Source organism: Dromaius novaehollandiae, chromosome 4, assembly GCF_036370855.1.
Source record: "Dromaius novaehollandiae isolate bDroNov1 chromosome 4, bDroNov1.hap1, whole genome shotgun sequence".
Classification (NCBI taxonomy): domain Eukaryota; kingdom Metazoa; phylum Chordata; class Aves; order Casuariiformes; family Dromaiidae; genus Dromaius; species Dromaius novaehollandiae.
This window is the reverse complement of record NC_088101.1, coordinates 42,138,858-42,152,715: the sequence shown is the minus strand read 5'-3', so window position 1 is coordinate 42,152,715 and position 13,858 is coordinate 42,138,858. Positions and strand designations below refer to the sequence as shown.

At 35.3% G+C, this 13,858-nt stretch overlaps 1 protein-coding gene across 14 annotated transcripts in view; it reads right to left on the bottom strand.

Moving 5' to 3' along the window:
- GRIA2 (glutamate ionotropic receptor AMPA type subunit 2) overlaps window positions 1–13,858 on the bottom strand; it is a 101,924-nt gene that overhangs the window by 15,991 nt on the left and 72,075 nt on the right. For all 14 annotated transcript variants that reach the window (XR_010388996.1, XR_010388994.1, XR_010388993.1 and 11 more), the window contains exon 12: window positions 13,526–13,724. Coding sequence is in view for 10 of the 14 variants with exons in the window: in XM_026120209.2 (XP_025975994.1) it covers window positions 13,526–13,724 (199 nt within the window). In the remaining 4 variants the exon portion in view is untranslated. The remainder of the gene's footprint in view (window positions 1–13,525; window positions 13,725–13,858) is intronic.

Sequence of the window (13,858 nt, the reverse complement as noted above, 5' to 3'; positions counted from 1 at the left end):
AATGTAGTAGAAGCATTTCACTGGAGACATCTTGCAATATATACTTCAGAATTGCAATTCTACTTCAAATACAGTATCATTAATCACATCATTTTTTAAATAAATGAATCAAGACAAAGGTATCAATACTGTCTTCATTATCTCCCAAAATTTCACTGTTCTTGTAGTATAGCATTATCACAAATACAGATTTTCCCAGACATATCCTTATTTTTCTGTCTAGAAATGTTATCTGGGAAGATTTTGAGAACTCAGGTGTCTTCACAGTCTCTATACATCTAGTAGTACTAAACGTTCTGGTAGTACTAAGAGCCACTGAAGTGTTTTTAAACATCTAAATATTCCAACTATTACCAGAGTGTTCACATACAACAGCACAGTTGGCTTTTTAAAAGTTTCTTGGCTGACCTGTTGATCAACACATACTCAGCATACCCACTTTTACCAACAGGGTTGGATATACTCAGCATTACCAGAACAACTGAGGAAAATAATCTGCGCTGAGTGCACAGTAGGTTTCTCAGACTCTTGGAACACCTGTCCTACCACACGTGCATCATCCTTGCTCCATCTAGAAAGATCCTAAGAAAAAACAGGGGAATTTCAAATAGTGTTGTATCGCACCATCTTTGAAAAGACAGTTCTCTGCCTACAATTTACTTGATACATGGACAGCCAGATAGATGCCTCTAACATAAGTATGTATTCCATACCTGAAAGACACTCCCATCTGAAGATTCAAGTCAGTCAGGCCATTTAGTCTAAGTGGGTAGCTTTATATCATCGTATGTTCCCTCAGTCCTGCTTGCTATTGCTCATTTCCCTGAGAGGAGAGCTACTGGCAGTTGGCTTTGCAGGGGCTCCATCCCCTTCCCCCAGCCCACTCAAGCTTTTACTCGAAAGTCTCCAGCCTCATATGAAGGAGCTCAATCTCCTCAGCTCCACATGAATTGTTGTTCCCTAACCTTGACCTCTAATTATATCTACATGCTCCATCCCATTTATAGCATGGGTCAACACTCATTTGGCAGCACACCTCAAACTTGTTGCATGGGATTTTCCCCTAGAAGCTATGCAAGGGACATCTAGCTTTGGGCAGCAACATAAAAAACAAGTAAGTATTCTTTATTCCAGAAGCATTATTCTGTGGTAACTGTCACAAACAGGTTCATAAACTGCCATAACTGCCCTAACTTCATTGTTTATTTGCTTGTTTATTAAAATGAACTTTTACAGGTTTTATATATATCAAGTTACAGAAGTCCAGCAAAGTCTATACTGCCTTTGTCATTAAACCACAGTGAAATGCAGGTCCCCATTTCACAATGTCACCTTAGTGAAATCTGATCACAACAGGTAAGTAAGTGGGAAGATGAAGGAAGTCGCATCACAGACTGAGGAACTGGTGCTGGAAGGCTGAATGGGAAAAGGCTCAAGTAACAGACTTTTCAAATAGTCAAGTGTTAGGAAGGAACCACTCACTAGGTGGCTCACAGCTTCCTCACCGAGTAAATGAATGTAGGAATATCTGACCCAGCAACTATGGAAATAAAAATCTGTAATGAAAAACATCGCCAAAAAGTAACACTCAGAATTAGCCATGACCACAGAGATTTCTGCTGCCATGAACACTGAAAAACATCATGCTGGAATTCATACAGCTCCCAGTCTTGATCCCTACCTAGTCCTTGAACTTGTCTCAACTCATAAAATATAACTTGAGCAATAAGCCACTATGCAAAAAAAGTAGAGGTTTTTCACATTTTTTATTAATTTAAAATGTTTAATCTCCTTAGGAGTCATACTCTCATTCTTCAAGACACTCGTGAATAGTCCTTGTTTCACTGAAGTCAGTGAAATCAACTACTGATTTCAATAAGCCATGATACACACCACAGATATCTGTGGCTTCTAATGTTTTTGTTTACATTGCTACGCAGAATACTACATAGTAGTATTTTCTGTTTTCAGAAATCTGACATTTTATTTCTTTTACTTTTTTGTGTTTTTTCAGAAATTGCCTTTTAATTGAAAAGGTAAAACTAAAAGATATAGAAAACGGCAATCTTAAGAGACCTTCATCTAAATTCTTTGCAGAAACACAGATATATTCATACAGGCCAACACCACCCGATATATACAAAACTATATACCTATATTAATTTAAATATATTTTGAAAAAGCAGCATTACATTGTTATTTAAATTTGGCCAGCGCTATAACTGACCATATGTTTTATTCCTATCTAAACGATCATCTTTATCTCCTTAAAATGACTTGGAAAAGCATGCAGACTAAGCAGTGGTGGACTAAACCATATGGAAATAGAATTCTTGTGAATGTAGAGTGTCCTGTGTGCAAGCTGGGCTTTCACATCACTTCTATGCGTACGCTTTCTTTAATAGCACTAAAAAAACAAAAGGACAGTGATGCTCCATAAAAAAAAAGATTTTTTACCACATGATCCAAACAATATAACCCTTGTAGATTGCTGTTATTTGACTACAAGAACGCAAGAATAAGAAAATAATCTGCATTTTTCTTCATTACTGTCGTCCATTGCATATCACAACATGACACTCCACTATATATATGAAATGCTAAAAGGTAATCATAGCCTTTGATATTATAAGCAACATCCATGTGACAGTACAAACTCCTAATATTTACCATGAACTCTTTTTCCCAGCATTTACCTCTTCTAACAAGAACTGATAAAAAAATGCCCCAGAAGCCACAACAATTTTAAAATATCATGTCACCACTGGGCATCATGACTATGAAAATTATTACTATTACAAAGTACACATCCTGCTTAAATGTAAAACATTGCCTTCATTAAGAAACTCATTAGGAAATTAAATTATGTAGAGCTTTATCAATTAATTAACTGTGTATTTTGTGGGTCATCAGATAACTTTTCCATTTTGTCAAAGACCTATTATTCTTAAAATGGGATGCTGTAATTAGTACGTTATTGACAGAAATAGCTCCTCAGACTATCAGTACTCTGCTAGACTATGATCTTATACTGTGTGAAGCAGAAATTTAATTCTCAAATATGGTTTGTGTAATTATCTGGTTGACCTTCCATACTTAAGAAAATGACAGGAACTGGTTTATCACCAGTAGACAGAATGTATAACAACAAATGTATCCTACAAATTTACACACTAAAAAAAAAAAAAAAAAAAAAAAAAAATCAATTGGATCAATATCAAAATGATATATTTGATATATCAATCAAATCAACACATTAGATATATCAATATATCAAAAAACAAAGAAAAGGACAAAACTAATTCTTCAGCCTTTTTTAATTAACTGAAGATTAAGTATTTTAAAATTCTAAATCATGTTTATACTGGGTGAATACTGAAAGCAAATGTATGTTCAAACAGATGGAAGGTCTTAATTTTGTAATACACTGATAATTTTACTCAGTATTATTGATCACTATTAACATCTTCCTGAATCATTGATTCTACAAAGCGATTCTGCCACCAAGGCAGGAAAAATATCCCAAGAACTTGTTTCTCAAAAGTCTACTGAAAATAATATTCTCCAAGAATCCAGATATGACAAGACAATATGAATGTGTAAGGCAAGAAGCACCGCATGTTGTCATCATATTCTTCATGTGATTTAGAGTTGTGTTCAAGAACATTTGTTTTACAAAGGGTTGTTAGTGTTAAAGTTTCAAGACCATTTCACCACTGTCACATAATTATTGAAATGACTCCTCTTACTTTTACTTTTATTAAAGCAATTTCAATTTCTACAGTCTAAATTCTTCCATATCATTCAGCATTTTCATAAAATCAAAGCAAAGTACTTCAATCTCATTCCACGAAAAACTGACAATCCAAATCAGTCTGTTGCTTTTAAAGTGTTGGTCACAAGGAAAATCCACCACCCACCAATTAGTCCTACAGTTAGCTTTACTGAAATAAACCTACTGACTCAAGGACAGCTGTCCTAGAGCCATGTTGTGATATATACTACTAATAGCTCTGTTACATCACTGTAATACAAACGTAAATTTGTAAGTGGGATCTTGATTTGAAAGGGCCAAATCTGAAAACCCAGAGAAAATAGTTCATGGTATAAACTAAATCTAAATGCGTATTTTACCTTCGTTTTTGATGCTGATGCTGCTGTTGAAATTAAGGGTACAGAAATCAAAATGATCGAACTGAGATGGATGCAAAAGCAAATGAGCTTATTGCACTCCCTGGGAAAGGGAGATAAATTAAATAAATTTTGTAAAAATACAAAAGAACTTTCTCAAGAAATCACAGATTCAGTAGCAAACTGCGGATGCTACTATCAAAGTCTGGAATCATAAACATACTGCCTGCACTTAAAAGGAATGAAAAAGCATTCAAAGCAACTATAGCCCTTTCAGTCTGAAGTGCAGCATGCACAGCTTCAGATCACATTTTAGAGTTAAAACACTTTACAACAGAAGTGGCTAGAAAACATAAGAAACTAATTTGGCCTGATCAAAACACACCAAGCCAGACAATGGGAAAGTATTTATTTGTTATATATGAGAAGTGGAAGATTTTGAGCACTAGAGTGATAGAAATGAAATGAAAATTTCCAGTTCAATAGCAAGGTCCAGCACTTAGGGACTAGTAAGAATCTCTGCAATAAAATGGAAGCCCTTCAGTTGGATAAAAACAGAAGAAAAGATAGACAAATCAATCACTATGATCAAGATGATTATCAGAAAATAGTATGATACAGTTGAGAGAAAGTCAAATTCAAGTCTAGGTCACATACAGCAAGCTATTTCCAGAAGATGCCTTTGTACAAACCATTGCTGAGACCTCAGCTGGCATACAATGTATAATTCTGTTCACTCACATTCAGGAACAATAAATGCAAACCGAGACACAGACAGAGAAGAGCTATGAGACAAAAATGGACCAAAAACCCTCGCTTGCAAATCAAGACCAAATAGTTGACAGAAGTTTAGCTGACAGAAATGAAAGCTGAGAAAAGACATGCTTGCTCTGTATTAATGTACCAGGAGGATAAACACAACAAATAAAATCTACTTAATAATTATTGATGTAATATAATTAATGAATAAAAATTAGTTATAAATAAATTTAGACTGAAAAAAAGAACACTGCTAACCAACACAAGAGTGATATAATGGAATAACCTGCCCCTAGGAGTAGCGCAAACAAAACATAATCATTTATACTTATTTGAGAGTATATCAGTTCATAAAAGAAATTATACAACAGTGCAGAATTTTCAAACTACACTGCTGTATATTCATTGTATCCAGCACAATAAATGTTACCTACTATTTAGTATACTTTGGTTAGGAGATCAAAGAAAACTTGGTGAAAACTTGGAAGAAAAGTTCAGGAGATAATTTGTTTCCTTCATCAGATACAATTTGGCCTTACAAACAGGGAAGGAGTATTGTTAGAAAGGAATATTTAGATTTTCATTTTTTAATAAATATCATGCAATTACTAATTTGAAAGTAAGCTCTATGAGTGATATACAAAACAAGGTTTCTGAGCTACTGGGTTCACTGGCTGTAGCTTTATGAGTGATATACAAAAGGTTTCTGAGCTATTGGGTTCACTGGGCTGTCTGCAAAAAATACATTTACCCTGTACAACCATACATGCAAAGTATAACAAGGATTACCATCCTTCCAGCACCGTTGTCATCTTTCTTGTGCCTAGCTTTTTGCTCTGGAACTCTTGCCTCCTGTTTATTCTGTTCAGTGAAAGCTAAAGAATATTTCTTTTTAATGAAGCAATTCTGTTTGCTTTTACCTTGGCAACAGATGTATTCCTAAAGGCCACTACAATAGTTAAAACAACAGACTGGCCTGTCCATGTCATGCTGCTGGTTGAAATATGCATAGAAATAAAAATATTTTGAAGAAAACCTAATATAGAAAGGAAGAAGGTAAATTAGTCTTATCAGTCTGAGCATGTAACTTTTTCTTTTTTAGATGCCTTCTGACTTTACACACAGCAGTAGTTACAATTCAGTTTTTCAAGTGAAAAAAAGGTAGAGCCACTGAATTCATTTGTATATCATTTTGTACATATTTTTGGTGAACAGAGCTGGGAAAATAGCACAAAATATGACTGAAGCCTAAAATGAATTAGCTTTGGGTCTGTTTGTACCACTTTGGTATTCACTTTGAGTAAGTCTTCAAGTGATAAAAATCATGGAAATGTTCCAGTAAGCTTGCATACTTACACAGCTATATTTTCTTTCTTCCATTGCTGTAGTCCATGAAAGTAAGCAGACCAATGTTAGATAAAAGATTAACACACAGAGACAATGCCTGAAAATTAATTTCTGCAGTTTTAGGTGGGCAGCAGTCTGTTTTATTTCCTGGGTTAGTGACTGCCTTTTTGTAACGCTGATTATGTTTTTTTCTTTTTTTTCTCTTCAAAGCTCAATCATGTTTCTTGACTAATACAGACATCAACCATACTTACTGCAGCTGCTGAGAAATCACTGAAGGTAAAAATACTGTGTGACTGTTGATAATGTCAATACTACTTACAGGAGAGATGAAATTCTATCGCCCCATCATTTACTGCTCCATCAAGTAGTATCTGCTATCTGACAATTACAGAGATGATGTGTTTGTACAGGACCAACTGAAATGACCTCTGAATCTTTCAAGCTATGCTTTGCAGTCCTATTCACATTCTTACCATTACTGCAGAAGAATTCTTCCAGCAGTGATTTGAGAAAAATAGTGCACTTTTGGAGAAGCACAGCCATGCACAATTTCTTCAGTTTTTTGCCCATCATTTCAGATTGTAAACCCAAGAGAAAATGTAACAACACTGTTCTACATATCTGTATCTAGGCTTTCAGTAGCACTAAGAAGTCTAGAAGCATTATCCCTAAGTCAGAGGCACTAACAGGTACCAGAAGTGGCAATTATTCCTACTCAGTGAAAGAGAATTCGGAAGATTTGGATCATACTTGCAGTTCTGCGAGCAAGACATAGTAGAGACTTTGAGATCTCCTAAGGAAAACTACTGCACATGTTCTGGTATTTACAAATATAAACAAATATAAAATATATCAAGGGACATAACTGATCTGCCATTGAAGAAAAAAATGTGCATCTATAACACTGTTACTGTGAAGTTATATCCTGCTGATTTTTACTGCTCAGCAAAGCTCTGTCATTATCTTGTTCCTTTTTTTCTTTCTAAAATACTGTTAATAGCATTATTTCTTCATTGATATCTTCTATACAGAATGTGCCAAGCTTCCACTTCTTGTCTTAAATCAGCAGCAAGAATACTAGATTATGATTCCCTTTCCACCTTTTTTCAGTGACATCTCTTGATGCAGTGCCAGCTGATGTTCTGTTCGCTGCTGGTAGGAATATTTCCTACTAGTGTGCATTTATTTCCTTTGAAGGTAGTTAGTATGACCTTAAACAGCGTAAAATGCTAAGAAAATGTGTCTTTTGTCACATATGCCAGGGTTATTGTCTCTAAGTCAAGTGATACGGACTAGCTTGTACCAAAGCTCCCATACTGTCTGCAGGGTTTGGTAAGACACTATATTTCCTCCAGCTGGGTTTTTCTAACCTACACCTGGATTACTTTATTCACCCCAAACTGGAGCCACAGTATGAACTAACATGTATCTAATGCAAATGACTAAAAGACTAGAATCCTGAAACAAAACAAAGAACAAGCTAATTTGACATTATTGACATGCCCAGGATAATGTAACATCTCAACAAGTCCAAGAAACCTAACTAGCACAGTCTAGAAGCCTAACTTTTAAAAAGTCAAAGCTAGATGAGGTCAATCTTACTCTATTAGTAAGAGTCATGATGGTGGAACATGGAAGAAAAATCACTGAAATGCCCTTGATATATTTCAAAGGAAATAGAATATTGCCTGGATTCATCTAGTATCAAATACTTCTCCAACAAATCACTGATGATTCATTCGGAAAATATAAAAGCTTGCCAATGAAACTCTAAAAATTAGAGCAACAACTGCATTCAGAGGTATTGTAATCACTCTGGATATTCCAGGAGGAAAAACAGAAGTTGAAGAAAAAGACGCTGAGTATCTCCAAGTAAACTGTTGACTGAATAATTCCTTCAGCTCTAGCAATGACAGATCCACGTTTTTGTCACTGCAACGCTTTGGACAAACTTGTCTCTGCATGAAGTGCCCCATGACTAAAGCTGTGAACTAATTTATACTTACGTCACACTTCATACTTAACCTATAAGATGGGTAGGAAGGTATCATTTACAAAAGGATGTCTGTGTACTTAACTGGAACTGTGGGAAAATGTAAGCTCAGTAATAAGCAAATCTTACTTGTAAGAAGTAAATTTAGAAGCTAGCTTATGAATGTGATTACCATTTTAGTCTCAATCTACATGAGATGAGTCTGATCAAACTAGGACTACATAGTGAAGCAAACTTTGAGCCTAATCACAGGTAAAAAATACCTTTGGATAAAATCTTTGAAGTCAGCAACTATTTCTTGTTTTGCTTTAGCAGTCACTGAATTTCACCTTAGATAACTGATAGCAGGTAGCAAAGGCTACTTTAAGCCAATCACAACTCTTCCTCTCTCATTTTGGGCATACTCCACTACTTGCTTATTCGACCCACCTGCAATCAGGCATATATACTCCCAGTGTCTTAACTGCCTACGAAACTGAGCTGAGGTTCTGCCCTGTATGTTATTATACAATTTCTATCCTTCTTTAAAATTTGGTTCCAAATACAGAAAACAACCAAACAACAGCACAGTTTCTTTCAATACTGCTTCTCATCTGTGGATGCTGGATTCTGTCCAAATTCCTTCACTGAAAATTGAAAATCTCTGGAGAGAGTCACAGGGAATTAAAATGAACAGGCTCTTGTGTCATGAGCTGCTCTGTGTTTTAACCTCCTTAAATTTAAATTCATGTTTGTACTTGCACACAGTTCAATCTGCAAGTATACGTCATAATTTTGGGCAAACAAAAACCAAGCAAAGCAAAACTTGTACCCTTCATATAGCTGGGCATGCAATTTAAAACATTCACCTCTCCTTTCAGTATCTAACAGTATTTAACTTGTTCTTGTTATACAGATTACTTAAGCAAGTGCTTAACTTGCATTGAAAATACTATAAAAATGTAAAGGTACCAATGCTTAAGTGCTTTTCTAATTTAGAGATTTCATCACCATGTTCTAAATGTGAGGTTCTTTAGGTGAAGAATTTACATTTTCTTTTCTGTGTCAATTAAAACTATTTTCCTCATCAGCTGTTGGTTATTTTCTTTGCCAGAGGTTATTACTAGAGGTCAAAGCATGATGGGCAGTGTAATGTTTGAAGCAAAGTCAGTGAGGTCAGTTTAAACAGCAGAAGAAGGTATTTTGAATTAACCTGGTTGACTTTGCCTGGAGCAGCCTATGAAACGCACACTTCCCTGCACTTGCAGAGCTGTGAGGGCAGTATCCTCTGTCTCATGGTGGTAATAAATGGCAGAAGAGAAGAGGATACAATGCCTTTAACAAGAAGAGCTAAATCTGTCCACAGCCCAATTTAAACAGGTGCATCAATCCCAGATAGGTAAGGACTTAGCTACTAGCATCTTTCATATTCTGAAACTCTATTTTACCAAATTCTGTGAAGCAGAGAAAAAAATAAATACAAACTGTTCATTTGCAAATATTTTAGAAAATTTTAAAAACCAGATCTCCTACCTGCAGTTTTAAAATATTAAAATTCCATATTGATGAAATGGAAAAATTGTTTACAGTAATTGTTTACTCTGGTATTCACAATACTGGTAAAGCAAAAGTTAAAAGTTCACAGTCTATGTATAGAAAGCTCAGAAAATAGAAAGCTCAGAAAACTGTAGGCTAAGGTTCTCAAAATTATACAAACACACTCTTTGCAAAATTATATAATTATATCAGAACACCTCAAAAGTAAAAAAAACCAAAAAACCTATCCAAAGCACTCATGTATTTCAGTGAGACTCTAGTACATTAGAGATGTCCTGATGTAGAAAAAAACAAAAAACCCATGGCCTCATGTTCACATAAAGTAACCACTATGCCAGTATATAATGATTGCAAGTTCTCAACTTCTTCAAGATAGAAATCGGTCCTTTCAAGCTAGAAGTCAGTCTTGGCTGGGTTTGGGGGGATTCTTTTTGCTTGTTTGTTTTTTAGTTTGTTCCCTAAAATGCTTATGGCACTTTAGGTTGCAATAAAAGTTATACTTTCTAAACAGCAATCCCTAGTGAGGAAAGCATTACAACCTCTTGCTATATACACTGACACTGTCTTTCTTCTCACTAATCATAGTGCTGGCTGGATGTCACCTCTTCACCTCTATTCTAGGGAGTTGGCTATAACATCAAAATCTCCTTTCTCTCTGTCCTTCTATTAATATCACCACATGCATCTTCTAGCTGCCAACCAATCAGTACTACTGGTAGAAAAAGAATGAGAGAATGGCTGGATTGTATCAGGTATCAACTGAACAACTGATGCCCATTTAATCTTTCCTCATGCTATCCTCAAAGATTTGGAAATGGTTTCTCCTGCTCTCCCAGACTGAAAAGCAGATCAAATAGTTGAGGACACAGAAACTTCAGTTTTTCGCAAATAGAAAAAACCTAGAAGATTATCTTCCTCATCTTGGCTCTGTCTTCCCCCTCCCTCCCACATCCACCTTCACTAAAACAGCACAGTTTTCTGGCATTTGCCAAACTTCTTCCAAACTTCTCAGGTTTTGAAGGTGCTATCTACTTTAGTGTTAATACTACATATTGCATGGACAAATCCAATGCCCCTCCTTACACATCTGCCCAATGGAAGCATCTCATTTTCACTTGTGTGAAGTTTTATCACAGAATATGTTTTAGTAGAAAGGTAAATTCAGTTTAGTGTTCTCATCCCCAGCATACAATGACTCTTACTTTTGTGTTCTTTCAGGAATTAGGACTCTACTAGCAAAGATCTAGGTACAGCACACGTTAGGTCAGTAGAAAAACAAACCTGAAAATAATGCCACTTCCTGAGGAGGAAATGGACTACATCATGAAAGAAACAAGTGTTTTTTTAATTTGTGACAGTGACAGAGAATAAGCCAGTCCATTGAACTTGCTGCCAGAAAAATACTCAACTTATTTCCAGCTGTACAGACAAAGAATTTAAAAGTCCTGATTTCAGGTCATAAAAAAGATGATACAGCCAAACCAATTCAGTCACAAAAAAAATACCCTGGGTAAAGTTCTAGTATCCTCAGTGCTAGACAGTGTTTTCACATTGACTTCAGCAGAAGGAGTTTCACCCTTGAAACTTGAACTTCAGGTCTCTTAGAAAAAAGTTCTGTCAGCTGTATTTATTGAAATACAATTGAAAAATAATTTATTAAAAAAGTTTAAATTATTTTTGGCAAATTCTAGGTATAATCATCAGGCTAAGAAGTTGCATTCTACATGGTGAACCAATCTATTGCGGTACAAGTTGCTGAGAAAAAAATTTCCAGAGTAGATCATTATAGCCTTGTTTGTGCAGAACCGAAGTTAACTTAACAAAAAGTAAAGAATATGCCCTCAAAAAGCCTTCATCTGTTTTTATACAGAAATTATACAAAACAGTAGTTATTATGCTCAGACAATCACCAGAAACACCAATTGTGGAAAAATATACTTGGAAAGATGTCTATAGATTTAAATCTGGATTTAGTAGCCTAATCATTTCTACTTGGGTAGAGTCAACTATTTTCACGAATTTTGCAAAACTAATCTGCTGAAGATACTTACTACCACTCAGTAAAGATCTTACTGTTCCTTAGCACTATACTACTGCTTAGTTCTTTTCTACTAGCTGCTTCCATTTTGACTTCAGTTGGAATATTTATTCTCCAAGTGTGGAATATTTATTCCTCTTCACAGTCCTCTACCGCTTCAAAGTCTATTTTTTCCCCATGTATTGGCAAGAGAAAGATAATTAATTTCCAAAAAGCTACATATAATCAGTAGCTGAAGAGAACACAAAACACAATCTTCTAATTCTTACAAGTAACCAGCAAAGATATCTCAACCAACATCAGTAAATCTGATTCTAGAAGAAATACATACCAATGCATGCACATACAAACGGCTTTTTTTTTTTTTTTTTTTTTTTTTTACAATAAAGCTTAAAATGTCAAAGAAAAAACTATTCAAAAGACCTGCTAGTTCACATTTGATCCCCAGTGTAGCCATGATCTAAAAAGTCTATACTAAGAGAGAAACACACGCTTGTATGCTACTGAACACTTTAAACCAGGATTCCTGTTAGAAGGCTGGGAAGAGTACTAGAACAAACCTGATCTCATTTTTACTAGTTCACACACCTGCAGCTAATTTTGCTTTACATCAGTATGAACACAATCAGCATCAGGCCTTATTACCAGACCTATCATTAAAATCACTAATGAATGCTTTTCTACGAAGTAGAACCAAGTATGGTTCCTATTTAGCAAGTTACCAATTAAATACATATCACAGAATCCAGAGAAAACAATGATCTAGTAGTTACTGCTGCAACTGTATACTGCAAAAAATATTTTTTGGAACTTATTTCATTTTCAGGGAAGGCTATATTTGAAATGTAAAGGTAATTTTCAACTGGTTACAAATACATTTTATTTAAATCAAATACTGTTATTGTTCCTTAAAAAACACGAAAACAACATTTTTTTCCCCATTTGTAGCACTTCAGATCCATTTCCGTCTTACATGTATAGACACACAGAGCACACAGATACCACAAAACAGTCATACTGTTTTTCCCAATAGCATTAGTATCTCATTTGCTCTGATGGATTTTATCATGTTAGCTGGTATCTCAAAGGCAGCTGGAGACCTGTTTCTGGAGGTCTCACATTTTTAAAAACAAAATACACTGAGATAGAAGATAAGGAGCTCTGACAGGCTTCCAAAGCATTACTGTAAGGCAAATACAAATAACTGTTTTGAAAAGCAGGCATGGATTTACCACAGGAGCCAAGGGGCTTGTATCTCATTCCCCATCTGCAAGCTTGAAAAATCATGTGGAATACTTACTAAATCAAGACTGTGCACCTTTCCATGTCCCTATTCATGGAATAACTATCTAAAGCACAGTACATCTATCAAATGGCCTCGTTTAAAATTGTTAGCTACTGTCATACAGCCTGAGTGAATGATGCCAGTCCCCTTCTATAATCATATCTTGCTTTTTTCTTTACGGTAGAATATTAGTAGGTAGTTCCTTGTAACCACTTTTTCTCTGCATTATTTATAACATGGTCCTTATATTTATATATAGATAATAAAATTTAATCAAAATGAATAAATAAAAACACTTATACTTGCAAGTTAGTAAGGCTGCACAGACCACATTTTTATGGCAACCTTTTTAAAACAGCCTAAAGAGAAAATATTTACATGAGTGAAGACCTATTTAAAACAAAACAGAAATCTAGAAAGTAAAAATTCTTACCCTAAAAAACTCTTTAGTGGAGCCAGAATCTAATGTCCCATAAGCAATTTCTGTCTGCTTGGAAAGATCCTCTGCACTTTCAATGGGAGACACCATCCTCTCAACCGTCAGGAAGGCAGCTAAGTTAGCCGTGTAGGATGAGATTATGATCAGGGTAAAGAACCACCACACACCTCCAACAATGCGCCCAGACAGGGATCTAATAACAAGTATGAAATGGATTTGTAAAGTGAAATGAAAGTCCTAAAAAGGAACACACGTTATCAGTTTTATGCAAATGATGCATTATACAAGAGGGAAGTATTTCAGGTTATCTTGTAGTGCAGCTCTGCA